At 33.2% G+C, this 27,180-nt stretch overlaps 1 protein-coding gene across 1 annotated transcript in view; it reads left to right on the forward strand.

The window, feature by feature from the left end:
• LOC136979454 (stress-activated protein kinase JNK-like) overlaps nt 1-27,180 on the forward strand; it is a 119,876-nt gene that overhangs the window by 58,298 nt on the left and 34,398 nt on the right. The window contains 4 exon segments of the mRNA XM_067275465.1: nt 5,827-5,965; nt 15,217-15,382; nt 22,180-22,244; nt 22,246-22,252. Coding sequence (XP_067131566.1) covers nt 5,827-5,965; nt 15,217-15,382; nt 22,180-22,244; nt 22,246-22,252 — 377 coding nt within the window.

The following is a 27,180-nucleotide window of genomic DNA, read 5'->3' on the forward strand; positions in this document are numbered from 1 at the left end:
TTTGCATGTTTTTAGCTGGCAGCACTGGCTCGACCTTGAAAGGCAGGCTAGTATTTAAACCAGGCCTAATACACTCTACTAATAATGTATTTTTTCATACTTTTCGGTTATCCGACTTTTCAGTTATCCGACCAACCCCAGTCCCCAATTAAGTCGGATAATCGATGCTCTACTGTATTAATGGTAGCAGTAGTTTAATATGGAAATTGTTTGGCTTAAACTCAAATTTTTAAATAATTTCAACAAATTAACATAATAAATTAAAATTATCATGAGATGGTGGCCAAGCAGCTACGTCTAGTCAAATTACTTTTATATCTAATTATTAAATTAGCTTTATATTATAGCCCAGTAATGTGGCAGATCATTTGGCATCATTTGGATCTAAAATGTAAACCAAAGACAACTAATTATGAGTCAGATATGCAGGTATAAAATAAAAGTGTATATACACCATGGATTATTAATATATGTTATGGTAAAAGTGATTAATTCGGTAATTATACATGATCACTAGTTATTATGCATAATTGCCAACGATTTGGTAAATGTGATAAACTTATTTCATATATTGTGATTAATTCACAATACAGGTATACCTCGTCTTACGTCGGTAATTGGTTCCAGGAGAGGCGACGTAAGTCAAAAAACGACGTGAGTCAAATTTACTTGTGTAGTTACGACGTAAGTCGTAGTTTCGACTTACGTCGTAACTAAACGCCAATAATGGAGGAAACGCCAATAATGAGCACTTAAAGACCGCTAAATAAGACAACAACACAGAAACACAGATGTTTTCATGGTTCGTTTCCTAGGATTTATGATGATTATATTAACATTTACTGTAAGTATACATATTTTAATATGATTTTATGTGCTTTTCTAGTGATATTACATCTTCAGTGTTTATGGCGGACGGATTTAAAGTCGAATAAACTGACTTAAACTTGATTTTTATTTTTCCATATACTTTTTTGACAAACAACGTATAATCGGGAACGACGTAACTCGAGGTATACCTGTATATGAAATAAGTTTATCACATTTATCATTTACCAATAATTATGCATACTCATTTGTTTAGAATAGTAAATGATATATGAGAAATATATTAATGATAAATCATACTTAATTAGTCAATTTTACCAGACATAATGCATAATTGTCAGTCTAGGAAGGCAAATTTGAAAAATAATGCTAAATGGACCCCATTGGTATGCAGTCTCAGTCAGACCAAGATTATAAGTTCATACTTGTATATCAAGACCATCTTACAAAGTTTGTTTGGCTTTTTCCTTAAAAACTAAACATTCAGAGGAAGTGGCCCATGTGTTGATAGATATTTTCACAATTTTCAAAGCTCCCCAGCATGTTACAACGTGACAATAGTTATGAATTCTGTAATCAAGTTATAGAAGAAGCTTCTGCAATGTGAACTTAGCTGAAAATCTACGTGGCAAATCAAGGCATAGTCAATTTCAAGGTTAGGTCGACTGTCCAAACAAAAGCATTGAGAACATTATAAGCTCTTGTTTAGGAAGCAATCAAACCCAGCACTGGACCAAGAAATTATGATTTATAAAGTTCATGAAGAATAGGCATTAAAGTATAGTAATTTAGAAAAGAAGTATAGTCTAATAAGAAATATATTAATACATGAGTCCATTTCTATCCATCCCTTCACACGCTTTCTTACAGGCCTTTACAAATCTATGGCGGAACCGTAGACTTGTATTTGAGGCTACTGTCCACCAACAAATGTAAAAAAGTTAAAATTTCCCTAGCAGTAGCAAACACAATTCTTTAAAAATAAAATTATTACATTAAAAATTGCCAGGACGATTTCATATTTAGAAAAGAAATGCCTCTAAGAAAGCATGGGAAGGGACGGATAGAAATGGACTCATGTATTGTATAGTCTAGTAAGAAATATATTTTCTTTTCTAAATATGAAATCGTCCCGGCAATTTTTAATGTAATAATTAAAGTATAGTTGTTATGAAGCCTTGTTTGGTTCACCCTTAAGCATAACTCCAAGGAATGACACATTATCACCAATATCTACTGAAAATCAGAATACCATGCTTTCTTCACTCCAACAATCTCCTGTTACCTCTACTATTCTCAAACTCATGACATTTCATACACTTATTAAAAGTACATTCGTCTGTTAGTGATGGGACGATTAATCAGAATCGGAAAAATTAGACATTTTCCTGGTATCAGAATTGAGAAAATCTGGTCACAATTTCTGATTCTTCCACATTTTATATGAAAATTAATTGTTTCATCCAAAGATTAAAAAGTTTTTAAATTACACAATTAAATATTAGTTTATTGGAAACTTTTATGTCAACAAAGCAGAGAGTGTGTGATGCCCCCGTACACAAAGTGACATCTGTTGTGGCAGACTCTAACCATGGTTACTAGATAATCTAGTAACCATGCTCTAACTGTCCTGTTTTAGGGAGATAGGGTGACTTTAGAGTTTCCATTCCGCCAGCTTGACTGGCAATCTTTTTTCTGTATCTATATATACAGGGTATAATAGAAAGATGTGTAAAAAATTTGAGAGATTGTAAATGGGTTAAAAATGATGTTTTGAAGAAATTTGTTTAAATTTGATGGTTTAACATAAGAATATTGCAATAAAAAACCATAAAAAGTTTAACAAAAAATGCTATGAAAAAAATCAATGTGGGAGTATTATTGCTTGCACAATAACCTGTAAATTTGTGCCAAAAAATGTTACCTTTATAAACACTGAAGAAGAACAAGTACTGTTTGAAATGCATTTGGGATTAATGAAAACAGAAACAACCTAGAAGTTTTTTCTTCCTTCAATACTACGAGTGTAATAAGTCCTGATTAAAAAAAGGGCCCAAGTTGGCAAAGAATATTATAAAAATGTTTTATATCAGTTTTAGACTGCCAAAGAATAAGGATGTCATCCACATATCTCATATTTAGAACTTCTAAGAAAGATAACTCAGTAAGATTGAATACTCTAATGTTTGATTAACTACTTCACACAGGTCTCCTGAAAATGGGCTACCTATCAAGATCCTATATTTTGTAAATAAGTCTGGTCTTTGTGAGTAAAAAACAACATATAACAAAGGAGATGCACTAGTTTTAGAAGCACCTGTTGATTTTCTGAGTTTTTGTTAACCCACCTGTTTGCCAGCTGGGTTAACAAAAACTCTCTTAAGAAACAAAAATGTTGTATGCAGATTGTGAGAATCAGACCTGACAAAAATTTGGAGAAAATTTCATTTTTTCATCTTTCAAAAGTTTTTCCAATTTCATTACCGGAGGATGATTGCATCTCTCTCCTCAGAATCGTTTCCTTTCACATGGAACTCATTGAATGTGTCATGGGGAACTAATCACTAGATTTCACGATTGGTGGAAAAGGGTAATGTGATTTGGAGTATAAAAAGGAGTGACTCAAGGACAAGGGGTCGTCGAGAGTTCGCGAGCGCATTGAAAAAGCGCCCATCAAAAAAGGAGGAGAGGTATCATCGTCATCAAGGATTTCATACTCTGTGTTTTGATACCTTCGAACTTCCCGGATTATTATATCCAGTCCTCCATCCTGTTCTCCAGTTATTCATTATTATATCCAACTGCCATTAAGAAAAAGGGAATTTTAACGCCTTCCCGACTGACCGACCAACAAATTGGCAATCTGGAAGTCCACACAATTTAGTGCATCAAAGGTATCTATACCTACTCACAATTTCTTGTAATCTCTCTCTCTCTCTCTCTCTCTCTACCGTTATTCGATAGCATAGAGTTATATATTCCTGTTTTGTTAAATTAAATCGGTTATTTTAGTTGTTAACCTCGTATCTGAGTGATTCACTTCTGATCCGTCACTCAACCCTTCTCCATTCCGAATCCAACCGCCTGCACACGTGACCGCTTGCACAAATTCCGAATTTGTAGCCATCGAGGCTTCTGTGTCTATCCTAGAAAACACAGTGATGTCAATCCTGACAAGGTACCAAGGAGGTACTGACCCTCTGGTCACAAGATGGAGGGTATAGGGGAATAAAATAGACTATTGTAAGGTGTTCATCATCCATTAAGGCCATTTCTTTTAATTTTTTGGCCAGATGACTGAGGTCAGAGATCCCAAACATACTATCCTGTATGAAAATGCTAGGCAGACTTTACACATGTTTCTAGCATAAAAATTAAACATTTGTTTTATTAAAATTTTTGTGCTGGAAATGTGTAAGATGTGTCTAGCGTTTTAATATCCTGGATAAGTTTGAGCTTGGATTTTCATTGATATATATCGTATTTTACGGACTATAAGACGCACTTTTTTCTTCGAAAAATTGCCTCCAAAATTCAGGAGTGTCTTATAGTTCGTAGCCTCCTATAGGTATTTTTTTTTTAAATTGCTTAAAAATTAAGGTGGGTCTTACAGTTCGTAGCGTCTTATAGTCCGTAAAATACGGTAGTCCTGTAAATGTGTGGACAGAATTTGGAGCAGACTCTTTGCCAGAAAGTGCATAGGAGACATACATTTATCAACAATTGGCTGTAGTTGTGTCTCCTGTTTATGTGTTTTGGCTGACACAAATAGCTTAGGGATAGAAGGGAAACATACCATATCATGCTTTAAGTTTATGCCAATTTTGTGCATGTAAATCTTGCTACCCATTTCTGTAAAACTTCTCTACAAAATCTTCTTACACCAGTAAGCATCCTGTAGTAGTAATAACATGTGTGCTCAATTTCCTGAAGTACTGTACATGGTCCTATGTGTAAGGATTATAGACCTGTTTTACTGTGCTTCTAACAAAATGGTCATTGTTTTAAATTTGTTTTACTTGCTCTTCCAGACCCTTTTGTCTTCTTTATCCCAACATACAAGTTACATTAGTGAACCTTCTATCTTGCTGGCCTATCTGTTTTCTGAAAATCCAGCATAGCTTTCTAATATGTCTCCTACACATGGTATATGCCACTTGTTTTTCTAAGTTAATAACCTTCCTATTAATGTCTGCCAGTAGATCTGGATGGCATTTTTGTAGGGCATTCTCAAATGAGACTACAGATTAACAAACAAACTTCCTTTATTGAGGTAATTTATTTTGTTTCTACGTTTTCAGTTAGTTCTTGTTTAGTTTATACATATACGTGGTACGATCCAAAAATTTGGGGACTGCAGTAATCTATGACAACAAAAGCATGTATTTGAAGTTACAGCGTATGAAATGGATTCTACCAAACCACCTCTACGTGTTCGGGTTAATTTCGCCCATGTCATGTGATTAAATCGCCAGCGCTGCTGTTTTTTCCAGAGATAGTTACCTTTGTTCTGCGACGTAATAAAAGTGGAGTTTCAAGAACAACCTCCAACATTAAATTTTGTCAGCGTTTAGGTAAAATACCTACAGAGACTAAAATTGCTAAGAAAGGTGTACGGTGATTCTACCACGGCGAAGTCGAAATGTTGGAGGTTGTTCTTGAAACTCCGCTTTTATTACGTCGCAGAACAAAGGTAACTATCTCCGGAAAAAACAGTAGCGCTTGCGGTTTAATCGCATGACACGGGTGAAATTAACCCGAACACGTAGAGGTGGTTTGGTAGAATTCATTTCATACGCTGTAACTTCAAATACATGCTTTTGTTGTCATAGATTACTGCAGTCCCCAAACTTTTGGATCGTACCACATAGTAATACCAGTCAAGACATATAGGAAGATATTTTTTAATACACAGAATTAGCATTTATAACTTGGAAAAATTTTCATAAACTTCATTATTTTTTTTAACAATAGTATATAAAAATGAAATTCTTTCAGATATTTGGTAATGGAATTAATGGATGCTAACTTGTGCCAAGTTATTCAAATGGATCTTGATCACGAACGTATGTCTTATCTTCTTTATCAAATGCTTTGTGGCATCAAGCATCTGCATTCTGCTGGAATAATTCATAGAGTAAGTTATGGTTTTAATTTAGCAAATTCTATATTAATCACAATTGCAATAAAGTTTTAAATAAACTGAAAAAATTTGTATTTGAATACTTTCATAACATTTTTACATTGTGTTATTTAAAATAAATAAATTTTGATTGCTTTTATAAGAATTTGAAATAATGTCAAACATTTAGAACAAAGAAGAAAATATAAAAAAGTTTAACATTAAAATGCTAAAAGGTTTCTTAACTAAAATAAAACTCCAAAATTGAATTTTTTTAATAATTTATGCATTTGTCATGGAAATATCTTGAATATGTTTAGTTCTTTTCTCCATAATCATTGAGTAAATTATCATTGTAAAACTTTTGAGTTAAGAATTAGGTAATTTTCAACTTATTTTCCTGGAAGCTGCATAAATCATACACGGTAAATATGTTGGAATTAAAATGTATTATTTGAGATAGCAATGTGATAGTTATTCTGCTAATATAATTGACAGAATTAAATGATATACAAAAGAAGTTTAATTTTTATTTAAAATGCAAATATAGCTTGATATCATTAAAATTTTTTCAGGCATACTTTTATAATCTTTGTTCTGAAAATGTCAGAATATTGAACTGTTCTTGATTTTAAAAAAAACTGAACTGGAGAGGCAGATTTCAAAAAAGGAATAAAACTAAATTGTAACGATGGTGGACTTCATGCCGATCTCTGAATAAGCAAGAGATGAGAAAATTAACATCCAGGCGTTAAACTGTGTACGAATATCGCTATAATTACTAGCGCTTTCGACAAAACTATTTTCGTCTTCGTCAGGTAGAATAACGGTTAAAATCCTTTTTCGAACCAAAAAATTTTTGAAATGAAAAACCGCTTTAGAACTTTGGAACAAAATCAACGATGGAACTGAGCGAGAAGAAATTTAAACATGCGCGCATGGTGACGTAGCGCATGCGCTATAAATTACTGAGATGTGGAACTAGAGGTGTTGCTTTAATCTGTTATATAAGTTGACCCACATAACAGGCAAATCAAGCATGGGAGTGTTGCACGGATTTAGTGCAGCGGTAAGAAAGGCCTCCCAAATAAACACGATGCTCCTGTTATTACAATGCCTGAGCATCACCACCTGGTCCCATAGTGGGGTGTATAGGTGCTGTAACACCATTCTTGCTAGTTCGGTATCTCCTTTGCCTGCCCCGATGGAAAGTTGGTGTTCGGAAAGCAAGAATGGTGTTACAGCACCTATACACCCCACTATGGGACCAGGTGGTGATGCTCAGGCATTGTAATAACAGGAGCATCGTGTTTATTTGGGAGGCCTTTCTTACCGCTGCACTAAATCCGTGCAACACTCCCATGCTTGATTTGCCTGTTATGTGGGTCAACTTATATAACAGATTAAAGCAACACCTCTAGTTCCACATCTCAGTAATTTATAGCGCATGCGCTACGTCACCATGCGCGCATGTTTAAATTTCTTCTCGCTCAGTTCCATCGTTGATTTTGTTCCAAAGTTCTAAAGCGGTTTTTCATTTCAAAAATTTTTTGGTTCGAAAAAGGATTTTAACCGTTATTCTACCTGACGAAGACGAAAATAGTTTTGTCGAAAGCGCTAGTAATTATAGCGATATTCGTACACAGTTTAACGCCTGGATGTTAATTTTCTCGTCTCTTGCTTAAAGGAATAAAACTTGGGAGTACTGAAGTTGTTTAAAATTGTAATGTTTAACTTTTCAGAAGCCCAGAAATTACCTAACGTGCATTACATAAACTAAAAACGAGAGTCAGTTTGAGCCAGGTAAGGACTTTTAAAGGGGCAAAAAAATTACGAATGAATCTGTTAATATATAAAAAGCACAAAATAATTACTTTAGTTTTTATAAAAAGAAAATCTATTTATTAGTCTCTGATCAATGTACAATACAAAATAAGTTAGAAAAAATTTAAATACTGTGTAAAAGGATGCTTCATCTAATCAAAAACAAAAACAAGATGTATACAAAAACTTTCCCAACACTTGGAGAACTTCAAATTAACTTAGAACTATCTCCACAAGAATAACACGAAATTCATTCATTATTCATTCATTCATTTTAAGTTTATTAGGTATCAATTTTAGTACATGTCCCGGTTCCGCTTTGGGCACTACCGGGAATAAAGACAGGTAAATTTACAGGTATACAGATATATAAATTTTCACATACATAAATGAAAGAATTGAGAGTGAAGTAACAGTTAACCGCGTGACAAACTTTGTGCGTGTCGGTAAAACCGTATCAACAAACAGGAGTAAGGAACCCAGCTGGCTGTACGAGCGTGCCTTCGCTCTTACAGTGCCAGCGCATAGGGACAACGCAAAAGGACAGAACACTCGCGGTACCCCTAGCGGAAAGTGAGGTTATGTGTGATTTGGCTAATCTTTCTAGTCAGGTTGTCGAAAGCCTGGAAAATTTCCTGTGTCCTCCAGAAGTCAGCCGGATCGCAGGGCCACCCCACCCCCTGCTCCCGAAGTAAGAGTTGTAACTCGAGTCTATGCTGATTCAATATCATGCAGTCATTTAGGTAGTGTAGAGCACCATCCCCAACGTTGCAAGTCGGGCACAGTGGTGATGTGCCGTGGGCAAACCTGACCAGATAAGCAGCATACTTTCCGTGATTTGTGAATACTTGAGAATTATAGTAGTTGGGGGTGTACCAACTATTTTGCAGGAATGTCTCGAGGTTAGGAATAAAGGTGTGAGTTATATGATCTTCGTGTTGGTCCCAGCTTTGCTGCCAGAGAGTAAGAGTCTCTTTACGCAGAAAGTTGCAGAGTGTGCGTTGACTCAGTTTGCAATACGAAATGAAGAGGGATTTGTCCGTGGCAGCCTCCTTGGCCAGAGTATCCGCTCTCTTATTTCCCCGCTCACCCTGATGTGCTCTGATCCAGTTAATGTCAAAAGTGCATCTGGAAGCATGTAAATCCCTTCTGATTTTTTCTGCAGTTGGATGTTGGTTTCTGCTAGTTAAGAGGTTGAGTGCAGATAGTGAGTTGGTGAAGATAGAGACATGCATATTGTTATAATTAGTGCTGATATGCTCCACAGCTTTGCTGATGGCCCACATCTCTGCTTGAAAAAAGTGCACTTGCGGTGCAGACGGAATTTTTGGTGGTATACTTCATTATCTTCATTGTATACAACGTAGCTACTTCCCACGCCATTGTCATGACATGACCCATCCGTGTAAACTTTTAGGTCCGCACTAGAAGTACTGTCATGGGTGACCAGATAGGATTCAAAAGGTGGAAGGGTATCGCCGAAAGGTGATGGCCATTCAATATCTTTGTTGTCAATGTTTTCGGTTTCAGTCTGTATATTACCTCCCCACTTCAATTTACAGTAACGTTGCTTCTGGGTAATAACAAGGTCGATAGGCGGTTTTTTGCACAGAACCTGTAGACAGATGTTGCTGGTCATGTGGTAAGCTCTTGAGATCAACAGCAGAGCACATCTTTGTGAGGAGTATAGTTTACGTCTGGGGTGAACCTTGGTGACAGCCCACTCCCATGTGCCGCACGCATAGGTTGTGTACATAAATGCCATCATAGATAACCGACATGGCTTTGGAATTGAGGCTCCAGTTCCGTTTGGCGACTTGAGCAAATGCCTGACATATAAGTCCTGTTTTCCCGGTAATATATTCTATGTGGCTATCCCAAGCTAGCCTAAAATCAATAATAGCACCTAGATATTTTAGAGTGCGCTCCACCTTGATGGTGCTTCCGTTCATTTTCAAGTGGGGCGGTCTCAGGTAGAGGTTACTCTTTTTAGGCCTGTTGAACACAATGGCTTTCGTTTTCTGAATCAACAAGAAATATGAAACTGGACTTTATGCAGGAAATTCACAAAATAATCTTACAATTAACTTGCCTAACTGTCATTCAGAAGAAACTTCTAATCTGCCATCAAAATTGAAAGACTTTTTTTTAACTTCACTCAATCCTTAGCTTCACCTCATCTTATTTGCAGCTCATCTCTTTTCTTAATGTGCTGGGGATGGTGATGTTACATTGATATACCCACTTGATCCTATTTGCATACTTATAATTAACATTTATTTAACTCTAGCAATTCTCTTTTCAAGTCATGTCATCACCCTCACATAATTCTTCTTTAAAATTTTGGTGACAATTTGGATGGGTGATCAATTTTTTTAACTTTGGAAGTTTCCCCCAAGATGTCATTTTTGGGTTGATGACACATTCAGTTTGTCCTAGGCCAGGGGTCAGCAACCTGATGCTCTGGAGCCACAAGCAGCTCTTTTAATGCATAATTGTAGCTCTCTTTAAGTTAGTAAATAATATACATACAACAGAATAAAATTTTAAATTTAAGAAGAAGAAAAAGATAACTCGTAAACTCTACTAATATTTTTTTTTAAAGACTTTAATTTCACTAATCACTTATCACTTCACTATCAAAATAAGAACAAAACTTAATAACGATAATTAAATATTGCCTTGATAAAAACATGCAAACTAACCTACCAAAGGTAGAATTTAGCACTTTACCAGATGGCACTTAAGGAGTGGTGTCACTTTGTCGTCATGTTTTCGTGAGCATCTTTAGGCAGTTTCATCTATGGCCCTCATGGTTTCATTTAAAAATATAACCTGTGGATACCTTTTAACCTTTTGCTTGATTTAATTTTAAAAGGGCAGTGTGAACAATCATGTTGTCTTGGTGTATGATAGTTTTATACTGTTCTTATTTACTTGTGTTTAGTTCATTAAATATTATAGTATAAAAAATAAAAATATTGAATAAAAACTTCTAGTATTTGAGGGTAATATTTAATATGGCTGGAAAAAAGAGAAAAGTAAAAGAAGAAAATAGAGAATTTAGAAGTGACTGGATTGAATCCTATGCAGTTATTGCAAATTTAACAGGATTCCTAGTTTGTTTAATATGTCAAGAAAAGTTTTCTAATAACAAAAAATCAAATGTACAAAGGCATTTTTTAAATAAACACGAAGCATTTGCAAAGACTTATTAAGAGGAAGAAGAAAGGCAATAGAAGAACTTCAACATAAAATGAATGTAAGTAAAGGTACATTTTCAAATAGGATAAAATTAAGTAATAATACAACTACTACTAGTTTTGTTGGGGGAAACCATTTACAGATGGCAATTTTGTGAAAGATTGTTTTATTAAAATGTTTGAATATCTTTTTTGCAATTTTAAAAATAAAATAGAAATAACACCAACAAACCTTTATAATTAAACCAGCAAATATATTTTTTTAATATACTTTGACAAGTTTTTTTGATCCTAATTGGGATCTGCTTCGGGTCAAAACATTCTATACAAAAATTTGGAATGCTTAAAGAGCAATTTTAAATTTTAAAATTGCTGGAACGATTAAGTATTCAAACAAATACAAAAATTCCCATCTATGTGTTAATGATTAAATATTACAACAAGTATAAAAATCACAACTGTGTCATAACTTCCCTTACTCAACACTGGAAGATAGTCAATTACATACCTCTAAAAACCTGTTACCGGTGAGTATTCAACACTACGTATCTAGTGCGCATGCTTTGTAGAACTTCATGGAGTTTTACGTATTCGAATTTCAGGTAATATTTGATCTCAACGACATTTTAACGGAAATTCGTCACGACCTGAAGAAGAACCTTGGAAGGTTTGAAAACGTTCGTCAAATCTAATTTTTTCGTTCTTTGGATGATTAAATACTCACCGCTAACAGGTTTTTAGAGGTACGTAATTCACAACTGTCTGTTAATATTAACATTAAAAATAAAAATAAAACTTTAGAATATATATAGCGACAACATTAATAACAAATAGAAATCAACTACTTCTGTTGGGATGTGTTACAAATATATATGCTCGTGAATGAAAGATCACATTGCGGACATACAGCATGCCAGGAACACCACTGCGCTTCCCACTTACGCCAGTGATACCGACATAGAGCCAGATTTTAGCCAGGCGAGAATTATCTTCACCTCACCACACACGGAACATCTAAGGTGGTTGGAGGCCTTATATATCTACAAATCCAGCCTTAACAATAGCTGAATCAACCACAGAAGGGAATTAAATCTGTCCATACCATGGCAAGCACTAATGGACAAAGAACTATAACTTCTTGTCAATTGCTACAGTCTATAGCGTGCATGCCTAATGAGACGTCATCGGGTAACATATATTCAAATTTCAAATAATGTCCTTGTTTAATGGCATTTTAACGTAAATTCATCGCTGCCTAAAGAAGAACCATTGGAGGTTTGAAAACATTTGTGAAAATCTATTTTTTTGTTTTTTGATGTTAATTTCACACTGGTAACAGGCTTTGAGGTACGTAATTAACTTTAATCCAATGTTGGGTAGTGTGGATTTGCAAAGAAAAATGTTAATTTATATGTAAGAATGTTTAAAATCACTTATTTTTTATTTTAATAATAATATTTTATAATTACAACTATTGTAACATTGATAATAAATAATTGAATTGCAACACCTAAATGAACTGTATTTTATTACAGCACCTTTAAGCAAAACACAAATACAGGTATACCTCATCTTACGTCAGTAATTGGTTCCAAAAGAGGCGACTTAAGTCGAATTTACTTGTCACTAGGCTAAACCACAAATAACCATTCCCAGTTTTGTATTTTATTTATTAATGCATTTTTAATAATATATAGTTAATAAGAATCTATTTTGAGCTTACAAATAACTTACTTCTTTTCTGTACTATATTAAGAACTAAAATTTATCTAAATTTTACGAATATATGTACAGTACATATACATGTAAATGTACAGTACATGTTTACAATTTGGTGATGTTTACAGTACATTGCAGACTCTTTATTTGTGAATGTCGTTTCCTCTAAGACATTATAAAATAAAATTATTTTGTAAGGTTAAATAACAAATACAGTTATTAAAATTACTTTGCAATAGTAGAAAATAAACTAATTTATGTTAAATTTACCAATAATGACCGCTAAATAAGAGGACAACACAGAGTCACAGATGTTTTCATATTTCATTCTCTAGGATTTATGATGTACAGTATTAACATTTACTGTAAATGTACGTATTTTAATATGATTTTATATACTTTTATTCTTATTTATTGTATAGTATCATGATTTTATGTGCTTCTAACGCTTTTCTAGTGATATTATGACTTCGATATTTGTGGCAGACAGACGTAAAGTTGAATAAAATGATTTAAACTTGATTTTTATTTTTACATATATATACAGTAGAGCATCGATTATCCGACTTAATTGGGGACTGGGGTTGGTCGGATAACTGAAAAGTCGGATAACCGAAAAGTATGAAAAAATACATTATTAGTATAGTGTATTAGACCTGGTTTAAATACTAGCCTCCCTTTCATGGTCGAGCCAGTGCTGCCAGCTAAAACATACAAAAATTTAACAAAAATAATATTAAAGTAGCCAAGACATAATTAAATATTGTAGCGCCACATCACTAGCGGACGTTTGAATTTGCCGACTAGAACGCGGTCGGTTAATCGGGGGTTGGATAATCGATGCTCTACTGTGTATAATTTTTTTTTTGATAAACAACGTATAATCGAGAACGACTTAACTCAAAACGACGTAACCCGAGGTATACCTGTAAACCCATTTTAACAAAAAAAAAAGCATTTTAGGCTCGATTTTCAAAAATGTATATTTTATAATTCAAGTTGCTGACTTGCAGCTCTGTAAGTATTATTTTGGTAAATATAATTCTAAAAATGGCTGTTTATGAAAAAATGTTGTCAACCCCTGCCCTAGGTAGTTGTCATAGTAAGGTCAGTTTCATTTTTTTAGTTTTTCAATTTTGTCTGGGTGAGGTGCATAGTCCATCCTTAATGGAATAAAATGCACCAAAATAAATAAGAAAACGAACTAAAAATAATCCCCAAGCAAAATAAAACTGGTTGGAATCGACTCCTTACAAAATTAAAATAAAAATTTTCAGGTTTATTAGCAATCTACAGATTATAAAAAATGACTTTATCTTTTATTTACTAAAAAGCAAACAAAAATGAGTGATTAAACATGATTAGAAATGAAATTGGCAATTTTCTTTTGCAAAAGATGTCCATTATTTGTCAAATTTATAACTTTATGTGCAGTGTTAGATTGTTGGGGATAGTATCCAGCTGATATACTGGAAGAATTACATTCTTGACCTACTTAGTCTTCCTTATCATTTATAGCTCTGTATAGTATAAGAGCCAAGATATGATGATTTTAGAATGCTACAATTGATACTTAAAGTTGTAATGGAGGTATACACTAAGAACAATTAACTTGTGAAATAAACTCAGACTTCTGGTGTTAATGAATGCATCGCGTTTAAATCAAAAAAGTCGATGCTAACGGGAAGTGATTTGTTTCTGTAAGAATTTTTTTTATTTAGTGTTTTATTTTTTTATGAAAAGCCAAACATTCTTCTTAGGCAGGTTGTTTCAAAACTGTTAACAAGAGTATGTATCTCAGATGTTAAACATTTCAACTATATAACTGAACAAATGTATAACTACTATATATCTCGGCAGATAAGACAATAGTTGAACAATAAAAAATGGCCCCGAAAATCCGGGGTCGTCTTATAGGACAGATACAAAAAAATTAGATTGAAATTTATATAAATTAAAACCATTATAAAAAGACAGACAAACTGTAATTATTTACTAGAAGAGAGTAGGGTATGTGCACAAAATAGAATAGCCCATACAATGTTTTTGTGAATAGTCACGGTCATTACCCGAATGTCCGAATTAGTGCGAGTGTTTGCAAAAATAACCAGATGCAAGAAAATAAAATTTGTTCATTCGAAAAATTACAAATAGGACACAATTCCATATACGCTATACAGTATTATTATTCAGATAATGATTACTGATCTAAACTAAATTCATAGGCCGTTGATAGTTTGGGGGTCGTCTTATAGGACAGATATATGCTAAAACTATAAACCTTCGACAAAAATTTATATGTCGTCTTATCTGCCGAGATATACGGTATCTACAAAATGCAAAAGGCTACAAAAATTTTTTAATTAAAATTTTATGAAATTTCTTATAAATTCTAGATATTAGTTTTAGATTGAATCTGTTGGATTTAATTAAAAAACTTACAAAATAACTTTAATAACTTTTTAACTACGATATGTATATATGTGATTATATTATTAAATATATTTTTAACTACTGTAGGACCTAAAACCTAGTAATATTGTTGTGAAGTCTGATTGTACGTTAAAGATATTGGATTTTGGACTCGCCAGAACTGCAGGAACGACTTTCATGATGACTCCTTACGTAGTAACACGTTATTATCGAGCACCGGAAGTTATCTTAGGAATGGGTTATAAAGAAAATGGTAAACAAAAATATTAAATATTATTTGTTTAACTCTAATGAAATGGAAGAACTTTTTGCAAAATTTTTTGACCTGGAAGCAAAATTTCATGAATTTATTTAAACTTTAGTTGATATGTTTATTAAATTGTAGTTTTTCATCTGAAATAAACTGTTAAAAAGATTAGACTATAAATTTTATTCAGCATAAGTTTTAGCATGTTGTTGTAATATAAATTGAAAAGATTTATGATACTGTAAATTGGTTTTAAAGTTTCTAATTTAATTACGATATCTTATTTTTTATTTCAGTTTTGCATAAAGTTAACTAGAAAATTGTTGGTTTTATTTGAATAATAGCTAGAATGTACTTATTTTAAACTATATTTTCTCTTTCGTTACTGTTTCAGGGCAATTATCTCCTATGCATATACTCATTTATTGTCTCATATTAATAAAGCTTGGATAATATAAATAAAACTCACAAGCTTTATTGTGCTTTGCATTTAATTGTGAAAACTGTTATGACACTAATGTTTTTGATCCATACCTAGGAACTTCCTCAGATATAGAACTACCTAAAAAATTGAACCTTTCCGGTTTTAGCATTTTATCTTGGAATGCGTATAAGACTTCAATGTATTCAAATTTCAAATGTTTTCTTTTTTAAACATTTTTCTTTTGTTATCCAATAAGGTACACCTGTGTTGTTTGCTATAATACAGGGTGTCCGAAAAAGATCTTTATCGTTCTAAACATTAATAATAAAAATACTAACAGGTGAAATGAAATGAAGTTTGCTGCAAAAGAATGAAGACATCTAAGAGTTTTTTCTGGTATCAATTGCCTGAGGTAGATGGATTGATTGGTCGTGGAAGACCCATATCTTGGTCTCTGCGATCGCCCGACATAACTCCACCAGATTTCTTTTTTGGGGGTTATGTTAAAGACAGGGTTTATCAAACACCTGTTTCTGATATATCCATTTTAAAGGAAAGGATACAATTCACATACAGTATGTGAGCTCCGTTAATACAGTAGCATGAACAATGGCGAGTCTGCTCGATTTCCCTCCAAGTGTTTTTTTTTAACATTTGCGGTGTAACAGTGAGGATTGCTAATTGTATCCTTTCCTTTAAAACGGATATATCAGAAACAGGTGTTTGATAAACCCTGTCTTTAACATAACCCAAAAAAAAAATCCAGTGGAGTTATGTCGGGTGATTGCGGAATTTAAGATATGGGTCCTCCACAACCGATCAATCCATCTACCTCAGGCAATTGATACCAGAAAAAACTCTTAGATGTCTTCATTCTTTTGCAGCAAACTTCATTTCATTTCACCTGTTACTATTTTTATTATTAATGTTTAGAATGATAAAGATCTTTCTCAGACACCCTGTATTTCCAATGCATTAATATATTGGAAACATTATAACAAACAGATATCTATCTGAGGAAGATCCTAGGTGTGGGCCAAAAACTTTACTGAATAACAGTTTTCATAACTAAATGCAAAGCACAATAAGGTTTGTGAGTTTTATAGTGATTAACACTTTATTGTTAGAAAAATACTTTATCCTTGATAGTTATGTAAAAAAGCAAGATGAAATATATAAATATATATTTAAATAAAATCCAGAATATATTTATTTAAAATTGGATAATATACAACACATTACATGTAAAATATTTTTGTTCTGGAAGTGGTTTTCAGGTAAGTGACTACAAAGGTTTTAATGCCTGCTACCCTAGCAGTAAGATACAAAAGTTTGCTTTAAATTAAATTTGAATGTCTCTGTTCTGTCTAAAAAGAATTTTGTACTGACTAGAATTCCTTTCAACATTACAGGACATCATACGAGCATATTTTCTATATTCTCAAGTGATTTCCCTATTCCCCTTCAACATTTGAAACACTATATGGTATCTCATTGATTTTACACATATCTTCCTATCCAGGGTTCTTTTTATAAAATATCAACTTTTTTTGGCAACTTCTGTAACAGATGTGAAATTATTAGCATGGTGTAAAAGTTTCTGGAAGTTTCTTGTGGTGTATGTAAATGCCATTTTGTGTGGTGATACCAACTTTTTAAATGTGTCAAGTTTACCAATTTTTTCTCATGACCAAATTTACACATGTGCACTTTACAATTATCAATTTGGTATAAAAGCAGCTGAATCTTATTATCATATGGTGCAATCATTTGGCAAGAACATTATCTCTAAGTTTACAATCTATGATTGGTGGAGTAAATTTAAAGCTGGGCAATATGAATTCAAAGATAAGACATGCTCAGAAAGGTCTTCCATCCTATTGGATGACAAGCTACAGTAGCTGTGGAAGCCAATCCATGCAAGAAGTTATCAAGACACATGGTTGTGACCACTCCGTCATAGTTTGTCCACAGATGAACATTTTGTGCTGTCTTCACATCAACATGACTACACATGCTTCTGCCAAATCTGCAAAGTTGACCTGACAAGAAACTTCTTAATTTCAGCTGAGAGGTTCTCTCTTACTTCCCATATAGCCTAGACATTGCACCATCCAACTACTGTCTCTTCTTCTCCATGCACACTGGAAGATGGAAAGCAGTTTGCTGATGATGATGAGATAAATAGCACTTGCAGAGAGTCAAAACAACCAAGTTTTATTCAGTAGGAATCCATGACCTGTTCAATCAATGGAAAAGGTACTGGAATGTAATGGCAATTATTTTCTTCAATAAACTATTTTGTTTTTGAAATAAATGTTGTACTATAATACTGTAAAAATTTAAGAAACTTTTACATAAAACTCAATATTTTGATGTAACTTTTTATCCATTTGTTATACAATGCTGATTTTAATAAAATAGAAAAGCCAAAACAAGGTCTTTTGGTGTCCAAGTGAAAACATTTCAAAATGTATGATAAGTCCTCCGACTAGAAGCTGATATAAAAGCTTAATCACTATTAAATTTTAAAACAAAGAAGAGCTATTATTTATTGTGACATTGTCACAATGCTGGGCTTCAATTTTTAATCATATTTTTAATTTATTTAATTTAAAATATTTGTTCTCCAACTTAATAGCGACTTGACCCTGTACATCATACATTTCCTGTTAGCAATCAAGTTGTGTTGGTCACCTGTCTATCCTTTCAGGGGGAAATTTTTGAATCAAAATAACACGACTTCCAGTATTTGTCGAAAGTTCGCATTTAGTTAATCAGGGCCTCCTGCCCTTGAGCACCACATATGGAAACCCTGTCTTTCATTGAACTTTGTTCTTGAGATTAAGGAAAGACAGACAGATGGACGACAGCGGGAATTTATAGGTCTTCAATTTTTTTAAATTGCAACCCAAATATCTTTGAAATTTGTTCTTGAAAGCTCCATAATGTTACTATGTTGTTTAAACAAGAATGCAAAGTGCAGAGACAATCATAAGGTGTGACTTCAAAGTGCCAAGCTTATCTTTACCAAAGAGAAACTCCCAAGAAAAAATTTGACTCTCATTTCAGGTGTCATAATTTTTACTTGGCACAATATTTTTTATCTTAAATGTTTTTTGGGATATCAATTATTTTTGACAAATTAATTTTTTCATTGCCTTTCTATTGTAACTGTTTATTATTGCTTATATCTTGTATAACATAATTTAGTCTTAAAACAGTCAATAGAAGCACAGTGATAAAATAAAACCGAGATCAGAATCTAACTGCAAGAAACTAAAGGAGGAAACGAAGCAAAAACTGCAAAATGTAATTAATAGGATTGTTCCAGTTTATTATTGACCAGTTGAATTTCTTGGCACAGGATTGTACACGTCAGTTCAAGATGACTGGTATATATATTTCCAAACTTCATATTTTAAAATTCCACAATATAGTTGAGTTTAGTCTACTGTTGGTTGGAAATTAACCATTCTCACGTTAGCTGGAGCTAGAGAAACTATTTTGCAAGCCAATTTATTACATCATTCATTAATCAAATCATTTATTTTTATTTATTGTATTTAAATTTTTCCTGTAAAATGATTAAATTTAAATCAATTTTTATAATTAACTAATAGAAGTGGATTAAGATGTATGTGTCTTTATGTACTCAAAAGTTTTTTCAAGGTAAATTTGTTATATCCTTTTTTTGATTTTCTTCATGCTCAATTTTAGTACAACTTTTTATAGAGAAATTTTAGATAAAAGTATTCAGATACCTAGTGGTATCTTCTCTATAAAAGGAATTGTAATGTGACATTTAAAAAATGGACAGGTCAAAGTCACACATTTCAATTTGTTGGAGTTTAATTACTTGATCATGCTGGTTGAGACATATTAGTTTATTCATTAGCCTTATATACTTTTTAGTTAGTATTTCCAGTGTAATATTACAGTTCAAAAATTTAATTATTATTTAAGTTTTAACCAAGGAAGCATTTCCTTATTCCTTTAGTGTCAGCAACCCTCTACAGTGAGCTCAGGAAATATAGCAGAATACATTAACTAGTGATAAATATATCACAGATTTTGAGAGTCTGTATTCAAAACCTTAATGCCATGTGATTTCTTTTGACAACCTTCTTCTCTTGCCTGCATAAGTCTTCTCTTTCTAAGAGGGGATCTCACATCTGACCTGGCTCGTCTCTCATCCAAAAGTAAAGTTTCTCCTCCTCTACTTCCTGGGACTACTACTCCAAAACTTGTCTGACTGGTCCTCCTCAATTGGATTGCAAGGGAGGCAAGTCCAAAGTTGAAGTTATGCAAAGAAATAAGACAGTCCAAATTTTGAATACCAAGCAGAAAGATAGAATCTCCCTGCACGATTTTACTTATCTAGTTAAATTCTGTATCAAACAAAAGGATTTTTAAAAATCTGATTTCAACTTTAAAAACTTTTCAAAGCTAACTGTGATACATTAATTAAAATTTTAAGTTCACACAATAGATTGGAAATACAAGGGGTAAACAAAAAAAAAAAAGAAAAAAACGTAATGTAAGGAAAAAATCTCAAGATATACTGCCACAGAAGATGTTGAGTATATTGTATGATTGCCGACCGGGTTATCCACAAATCGCCCAATTACCATTATCAGGTTATCCACCAGTGATTGCCAAGCTTTTGACAACTTTCGATAACATGTTTCAGGTGTTGTTCAAGCAAAGTTAGTTTCAGTTTATGTAGAAGTGTTTTTATACAATATACTTTATTCAGATGTCAAAGTTTTTTAAGGTTGAAATCAGATTTTTAAAAATTGTTTGTTTGATACAGATTTATCACTTATAAATTTTTGTGTAATGTACAGTACTTATTATAGAATTTCACTGATTCAGTTTATTTTTTAAGGACATTATACAAAAATTTATGAGAGATAATTCTGTATCAAACAAACAGATTTTTAAAAATCAGATTTCAACTTTAAAAAAATTTTTAAAACTATCTGTGATACATTAATTCAAATTTCAAAGTTCACACAATAGACTGTTTGATTTGTTGTAATCAAAGATGAATCAATTTCATCTGGATTGTTGAAATAACTTAAATCTTAAAACTATGAAACTTCAGAAACCATTCTCAATTTATGAACAATGCTCTACAATATATTGAATATATATTCAAAATACTGTGAACAGGGGTGGATCTAGGTTTTTTAGGGCCTAGGACTTATTGAAATGGTGACCTGACTTGTTACGTTACATTGATTACAATAAAACAAATAATACTATAAATTATCATTATTATTATATTATTAATATTAACTATTTTTTACTATACAATAAGTGCTCATTGTTAATGAAAAAGTATTAAAAATTTATGATGATAATTCAATTTTTGTGGGTCCATTTTGACACTTGGGGGCCCAGGGCTTAAGCCCTATTAGTCTCTATGTAGATCCAACCCCGACTGTGAGCACCATTTATACGTCTTTGTCATTTTATGCTTAATGACATTAAAAATGACAACTGTATTATGCAGTATATTTTTCTCATATTTTATTGTTTTTTTTGTTAAGGGTTTTGCTGTTTAATGGGGAGGAAGTCTGCTGTCTTACTACATTTCCAACTGTTAATGTAATAAATAAATAAAATCTAAAAGCCAAATTATTTTCAGATTAATTCCTAAAACAATTTAGCTGTCAGATATGGTTGCTTATTAAAAACTGAGGTATAGTTTATTACAATAATTTATTAGACTTTATGCTATTTACTAGTTACGTTGTTATAACTAATAAGAATAATTTGATTTATAATTGTTACTTAGGTTGTAATTCAACATTTTACAATAATTTGATAGTTATTTTTAATGAATGAAAATAATCTTTAACAAAATTTTAAAGTAATTCTAAATAATCATAATTTACTATTACAGAATCTCACCATTGCAAAAAAATTGACACACCTTAAAATCAGCATTTCATAGCAATCAAATATAGAACGTGGAATGATAATATAAAAAAGAAATTATTACTCTATTACAGGATAAGGATACATTATTAAAGAAATGTTACATCAGAAAATGGCAAATAGTCTGGCAATTAACATAAACTGAGCAATGTCAATAGATGGTTCTACAACTACTAATATGCAATATTGTGATGAAACTGTTCTTCAATGATATATCCTTGTGCTGTGATATTGTAATGAATTTTTCATATTCTTACTATCATTCCACATGCTGAATTTGATTTACTATTGCATGCCAGCTTTAAGGTGCATTGATCTTTTTATTTTAAATAATTGTTTAATCTGTCACTTGGTGTTAAATTATCCTTCGTATTCTTATTATTGTATTTATATTGTTATTCATAAGATTCCAATTTTTCAATTTTAATAGTTGACATCTGGTCAGTTGGATGTATTATGGGAGAAATGATTAGAGGAGCTGTTTTGTTTCCTGGAAACAGACCGTATCCTTTTGTGTTTGTGTGTGTGTGTGTGTGTTCTGTGTGTACACACACACACACACACACACACACACACATATATATATATATATATATATATATAAATGAGTACATGAAAGCATATAATACTTGTAACATCAGTTTAATATAATAAATGAGCTGAATATGTAAATATAAAAATAACTTAATTTTAAAAATTTTAGCCATAAAAAATTGCCATTTATTGACAAGACTATGTCTCATCTATAAAAAACCGCTGCTGTCAACTACTGCACACCTTAGAGGTATGAAGGAGTACATGTCAGGAGTTGCAATTTGGCGTAGAGTATTTGGTACCCAAATCATGCACACACAAAATAAATCAGACTTGTAGGTAGTCAGGGGAGTGAGAACCGGGTCAAAATAAAACACAAAATGCTGAGACTGTTTCTACAAACAGGCCTGAGTGCGACATTTGCACATGTGTTGCTCACACTCTCCAAGACATAGTCTCATTCCAAAAATTGCTTTGCTGTTTTACTTGTTCCTTATCTAATACAATAAATATTGTATTTACTCAAATATAAGACAACCTTGTATATAGGACAAGGTGTGACTTTAAAGATCAAAATAAAGAAAATTAGATTTATTAATACAATTCTAATTTTATTTCATTTAATCATAAGTAAAACATCAAATGAACATAAATGCACACATTGTCATGCAAAAATTACTAGCATTTTAAACTTGAAGGAAAAATTTTGTAAAATCGACAACATAATTTGTTCATGTAAAGCTGGACAATCGGGAACCTTTTTTGCCAATTCATAACAGTCAAATCCACTCTCTATCTGTTACACTTATGAGTTTCTTTGAATTCTGATTTCCGAATAATCATCTCTTTTTACGTGGGAATGGATTAAAACTTATATCGTGCTCCCATGTGATTTTGGAATTTCAATCTGGAATTCAATTCAAAAGCTTTGCTTTTCCTATTGCTATGTATCTTTATTCCTGACAATATACAACAGGGATGGGCAACCTGCAGCCCTCGGGCATGTGTGACCTGCAGTAATATTTTTTGTGGCCCGCATGGCATAAAATATAAATAAATATATCAATTTCCCAGCTTAAGGAAGTATTGGACAAAAACCAAACGTTATTTTCTACAACTTATGTTTGTGAATAGTTTTTTTGCAATGAATTTAGTAAAAATTAAAACAAGAAACCGGCTAACAGACACATCAAAACTAATTTAAAACTAGCAGTGACTAATATTTAACCAAATATTTCCAATATATTATGTTCAGATCAGTGCCAGAAGCTATATTAAGTATACATATGCTAATTTATAATTATATATAAATAAAGAATTGTGATTTACCGACAGTTCCCCCCTCTTTTCTCTTGTGTGCGGCCTGCATCGGTTCAAAAGTTTTGAAGTGCGGCCCTTACGTAGAAAAAGGTTGCCCATCCCTGATATACAAGAACGATTCAAACAACCCAGAAAAAATACTTGTTTTTAAATACAAGAAGGTAAGCATCCAGTACAAAATGCAAATACACAATTTACAAAAATTTTTTGCCGAAAAGCAAAACATCTTTCATTCGTGCATATAGGATGACCTAGGAATTTGAAGCCGTGATAAATGAGTAAAAATCTCGTCTTATATGAGAGTAAATACTGTAATTAATATTTAAGCATTTGAGTAATTTATTTAAAATTATAGCTTAACAATATCTGTAATGTTTTATCTTTAAATAAATTTGTTTGCATATGATATACTTATTTAAAATATTGCATGATCATGCATTAATTATGTCGTATGTTTAGGATACAAAATTTGCGTTTGTATTCATCATCCTAGAGTTATTTAATTGATATATTATGCTTATCTAAATGTGTATTGTAGCTGCATAATTGGAAATGCAGCTATATTTTTAAATTGGTTCCAGTTTTTTGTGTTGTAAATCAAATTATTTGAATGAAATTAAAGATTGAACTGTCATATGAGAATTTGTTATAAGTCTGTTTGGTAGAATTGTTTTATTAACCGACTAATTTGGACATGAAACACGCACCGGGCGTATATGAGGTTCCCCTGTGGGATGACAGATTTAATAGAAGTCTGGTCTACGTGGGTTCGACCAAACGCTCCCTCCATCAGCGACTCCGAGAGCACAGGTACGACATTGCCAATAATAAACTATCTACCACACTGGCAACGTATGCCACACAGCAGGGAATCACTGCCGACCTCAAAAACGCCCGTATAATCAGAATGTCACAACACACGGACCAACTCAGAACGCTGGAGACCCTAGAGATATATAAAGCGGGTTTGCACAACACGTGCATCAACTACAAGGATGCAATCAACATCTTGCAAGCATGGAAATTTTACTATGAGGGAATCCCACACCCACAAATAACTTAATATTGCATTAATTGTTTTAAATTTAAAGAGCGGTGAACGTACATAGTATGCAGGCGTAGATAATAGATAATAGCTCGTGCATAATGTTCCATTTTTATCTTCCAATTTCTTTGATTTCAAAAATTGGAATAGAACTCGCTTTGGTTTCTTGGTTCCATTCACGGGCATTTGAAACTACCTTTGTGCTGTGCCTGATGAAGACCCCGAAGGGGTTGAAAACGTTAGCAGTTGTATATAAAAACACTGGATTGTCAAGGTTTTTCGTGTAAGAAAGAATTATTAACTGATATTTTCTTGTTAGCAGACAGCATATACATACATACAAGAAAGACTTCAGCCGTACACAAGGTGTTTAGCTTGTGGAAAAGAGGGTAAGGGAAAGGGGGGTGAAGAAGGAAGGAGAGGAGATAGACACTAGAGAAAGATAGGATCCCTCTGAAATGCATACATATGGCTACAGTACTTTCTATGTTTAAAGTTGGCTTGCAGTTTTTAGGCTGCAAAGCCATAGTTCTCCGAAAGGTCTAAAAGAAAACCTGAGTGTAGCCACAAATTGTGAACACCAATGATTGAGTGCTGCCACAAATAGCTAAGTGTTGAAGTTAGTGCCAAGTGGCTGTTAATAGGAAGACTTATATCTACTTCATACTAATAAAACTGAATGCAAGTGCAATTCTTAATACTACTTAACAGCTAGACAGACAACGGGAGAAACAAACAAACACGGTGACAAAGTAGACGAGACAAATGGATCGACAAAAGACAAAGAAGCAAGACCCAAATTTTTTTTAAAACATTAACTTACTCACTAACTAATCTACCCTACCATAACCTAGGACAAACCTAACGAGATGACGAAAGCTTGCAAATTTGAATCTAATTTAACCTAACCTAGCATAACCTAACCAGAAACCAAGCTAAGAGTCCCTAATCTAACTTACAACTAGGACCAACTTAAACTAAATGAATTTAGACTGAAAAAGAAGATGGAAAATAAGAATTAAATACAAAGTTGAAAGACAGCTATATATTAACAGCTGAAACAAAGCAAGGGAAAGCTAATTGCCATCCATGCCCTCAGAGTGAGTGCTCTCTAGAGCCTCACTAAGGGAAATGAATGTGAGTAGATGATGGAACACTGTATGCGTGTGAATGAGTTGGTGCAGATTGCAAGGCAAGTTGTACCCTTCAAGAATAGCAGCTCTCATTAAACTATCTAATGTGATTGTACCTATTGCAGCAAAAAACTAAGTGAAGTGGTGTTTGGTCCTCCTGAATACCACAATGGCATTGCGGATTGTCCCCAAAGTTAAATCTATGCAAGTATTGCTTCAAGTTGCTGTGTCCTGTAAGTAGCCAAGTGAAGGCGTAACCAGGGTAAAAGTGGCAAAGAGTCACAGTAACGTCAACCTTGGGAATGAAAGTGTAGGTGAGTGTACCAATGGTGTCACGGTCCCAGCTGTCTTGCCAGAGAATGAAGATTCACTTCTTGACGTGATTGTTGATATACAAGGTAGGAATGTAACTGAAAGTACTAGTGACTGAAGACTTTGCAGCTTGTTTGGGAAGACGGTCAGTGGTCTCGTAGCCTAGAAACCCCACCTGACCCATTTGAAATCTATTCTTATGTTGTTGTGTCAGTGTCTGAAGATGTGGTGTATGAGATGGAAGAGTTTTAAGTGGCTATCAAACGTCATAATCCTGTGTAAGCTACCCTACTGACAGAATAAATGCAATAGTGTAACTAGTGTCTTTTGTCCTTCCTATGCCTAATGTGAATTAAGCTCATATAAATAGCTAAAGTTTCTGCCTGTGCTATTAAGCAGTGTGTACCGACACAAAAAAAAGCATTGTGAAGCTCGCGGCCTAAGTCGGAGTAAACTACAAAAGTGGCACCCACTTCGTCACCTATCTTGGAACCGTCAGTGTAAATCCTAAACTTGGGATGGTCACCTGGATCTTCAAAGTAAATGACAGAGGCAAGCTGATGGGAGGGGTGGTAATAGTGGTAATGCTGAATTTTTTGATATCATCGATCAAGATCAAACTGGGGGGGGGAATCTTACCTACTCTAATCATTTTGTCGACATCTAAGTCACTTTTAATTAATATTTGGAGACAAAGTTTGCCCATGCTGGGACTACCATTTACTAATTCTGTGTTCCAGACAGACAATACAATCTCGGCGACTGATCTTCCGGCAAGTGTTTTTTAAAAGGACTTTTTAGCATTTTGGCGGCTAGTAGTGTAAAAAGGAAGGTCGGTCACCGAGATTGTATTGTCTGTCTGGAACACAGAATTAATAAATGGTGGTCCCTGATGGGCAAACTTTGCCTCCAAATATTAATTAAAATTAAAACAACCATCGGACGAAAAAAATGAATCTAAGTCACTATAATCTTGCCAGGGTAAGGTGACGAGACTTTCCTGCCAAATAATGCATTTCATTTCTAAGTTGATAGGGGTCAATCTTGACATTACCAAAAGGGCACTAGTGGGTGCAGTCCTATAAGC

This window comes from Centruroides vittatus, unplaced genomic scaffold (genome assembly GCF_030686945.1).
Source record: "Centruroides vittatus isolate TY-2023 unplaced genomic scaffold, ASM3068694v2 contig_620, whole genome shotgun sequence".
Classification (NCBI taxonomy): Eukaryota; Metazoa; Arthropoda; class Arachnida; order Scorpiones; family Buthidae; genus Centruroides; species Centruroides vittatus.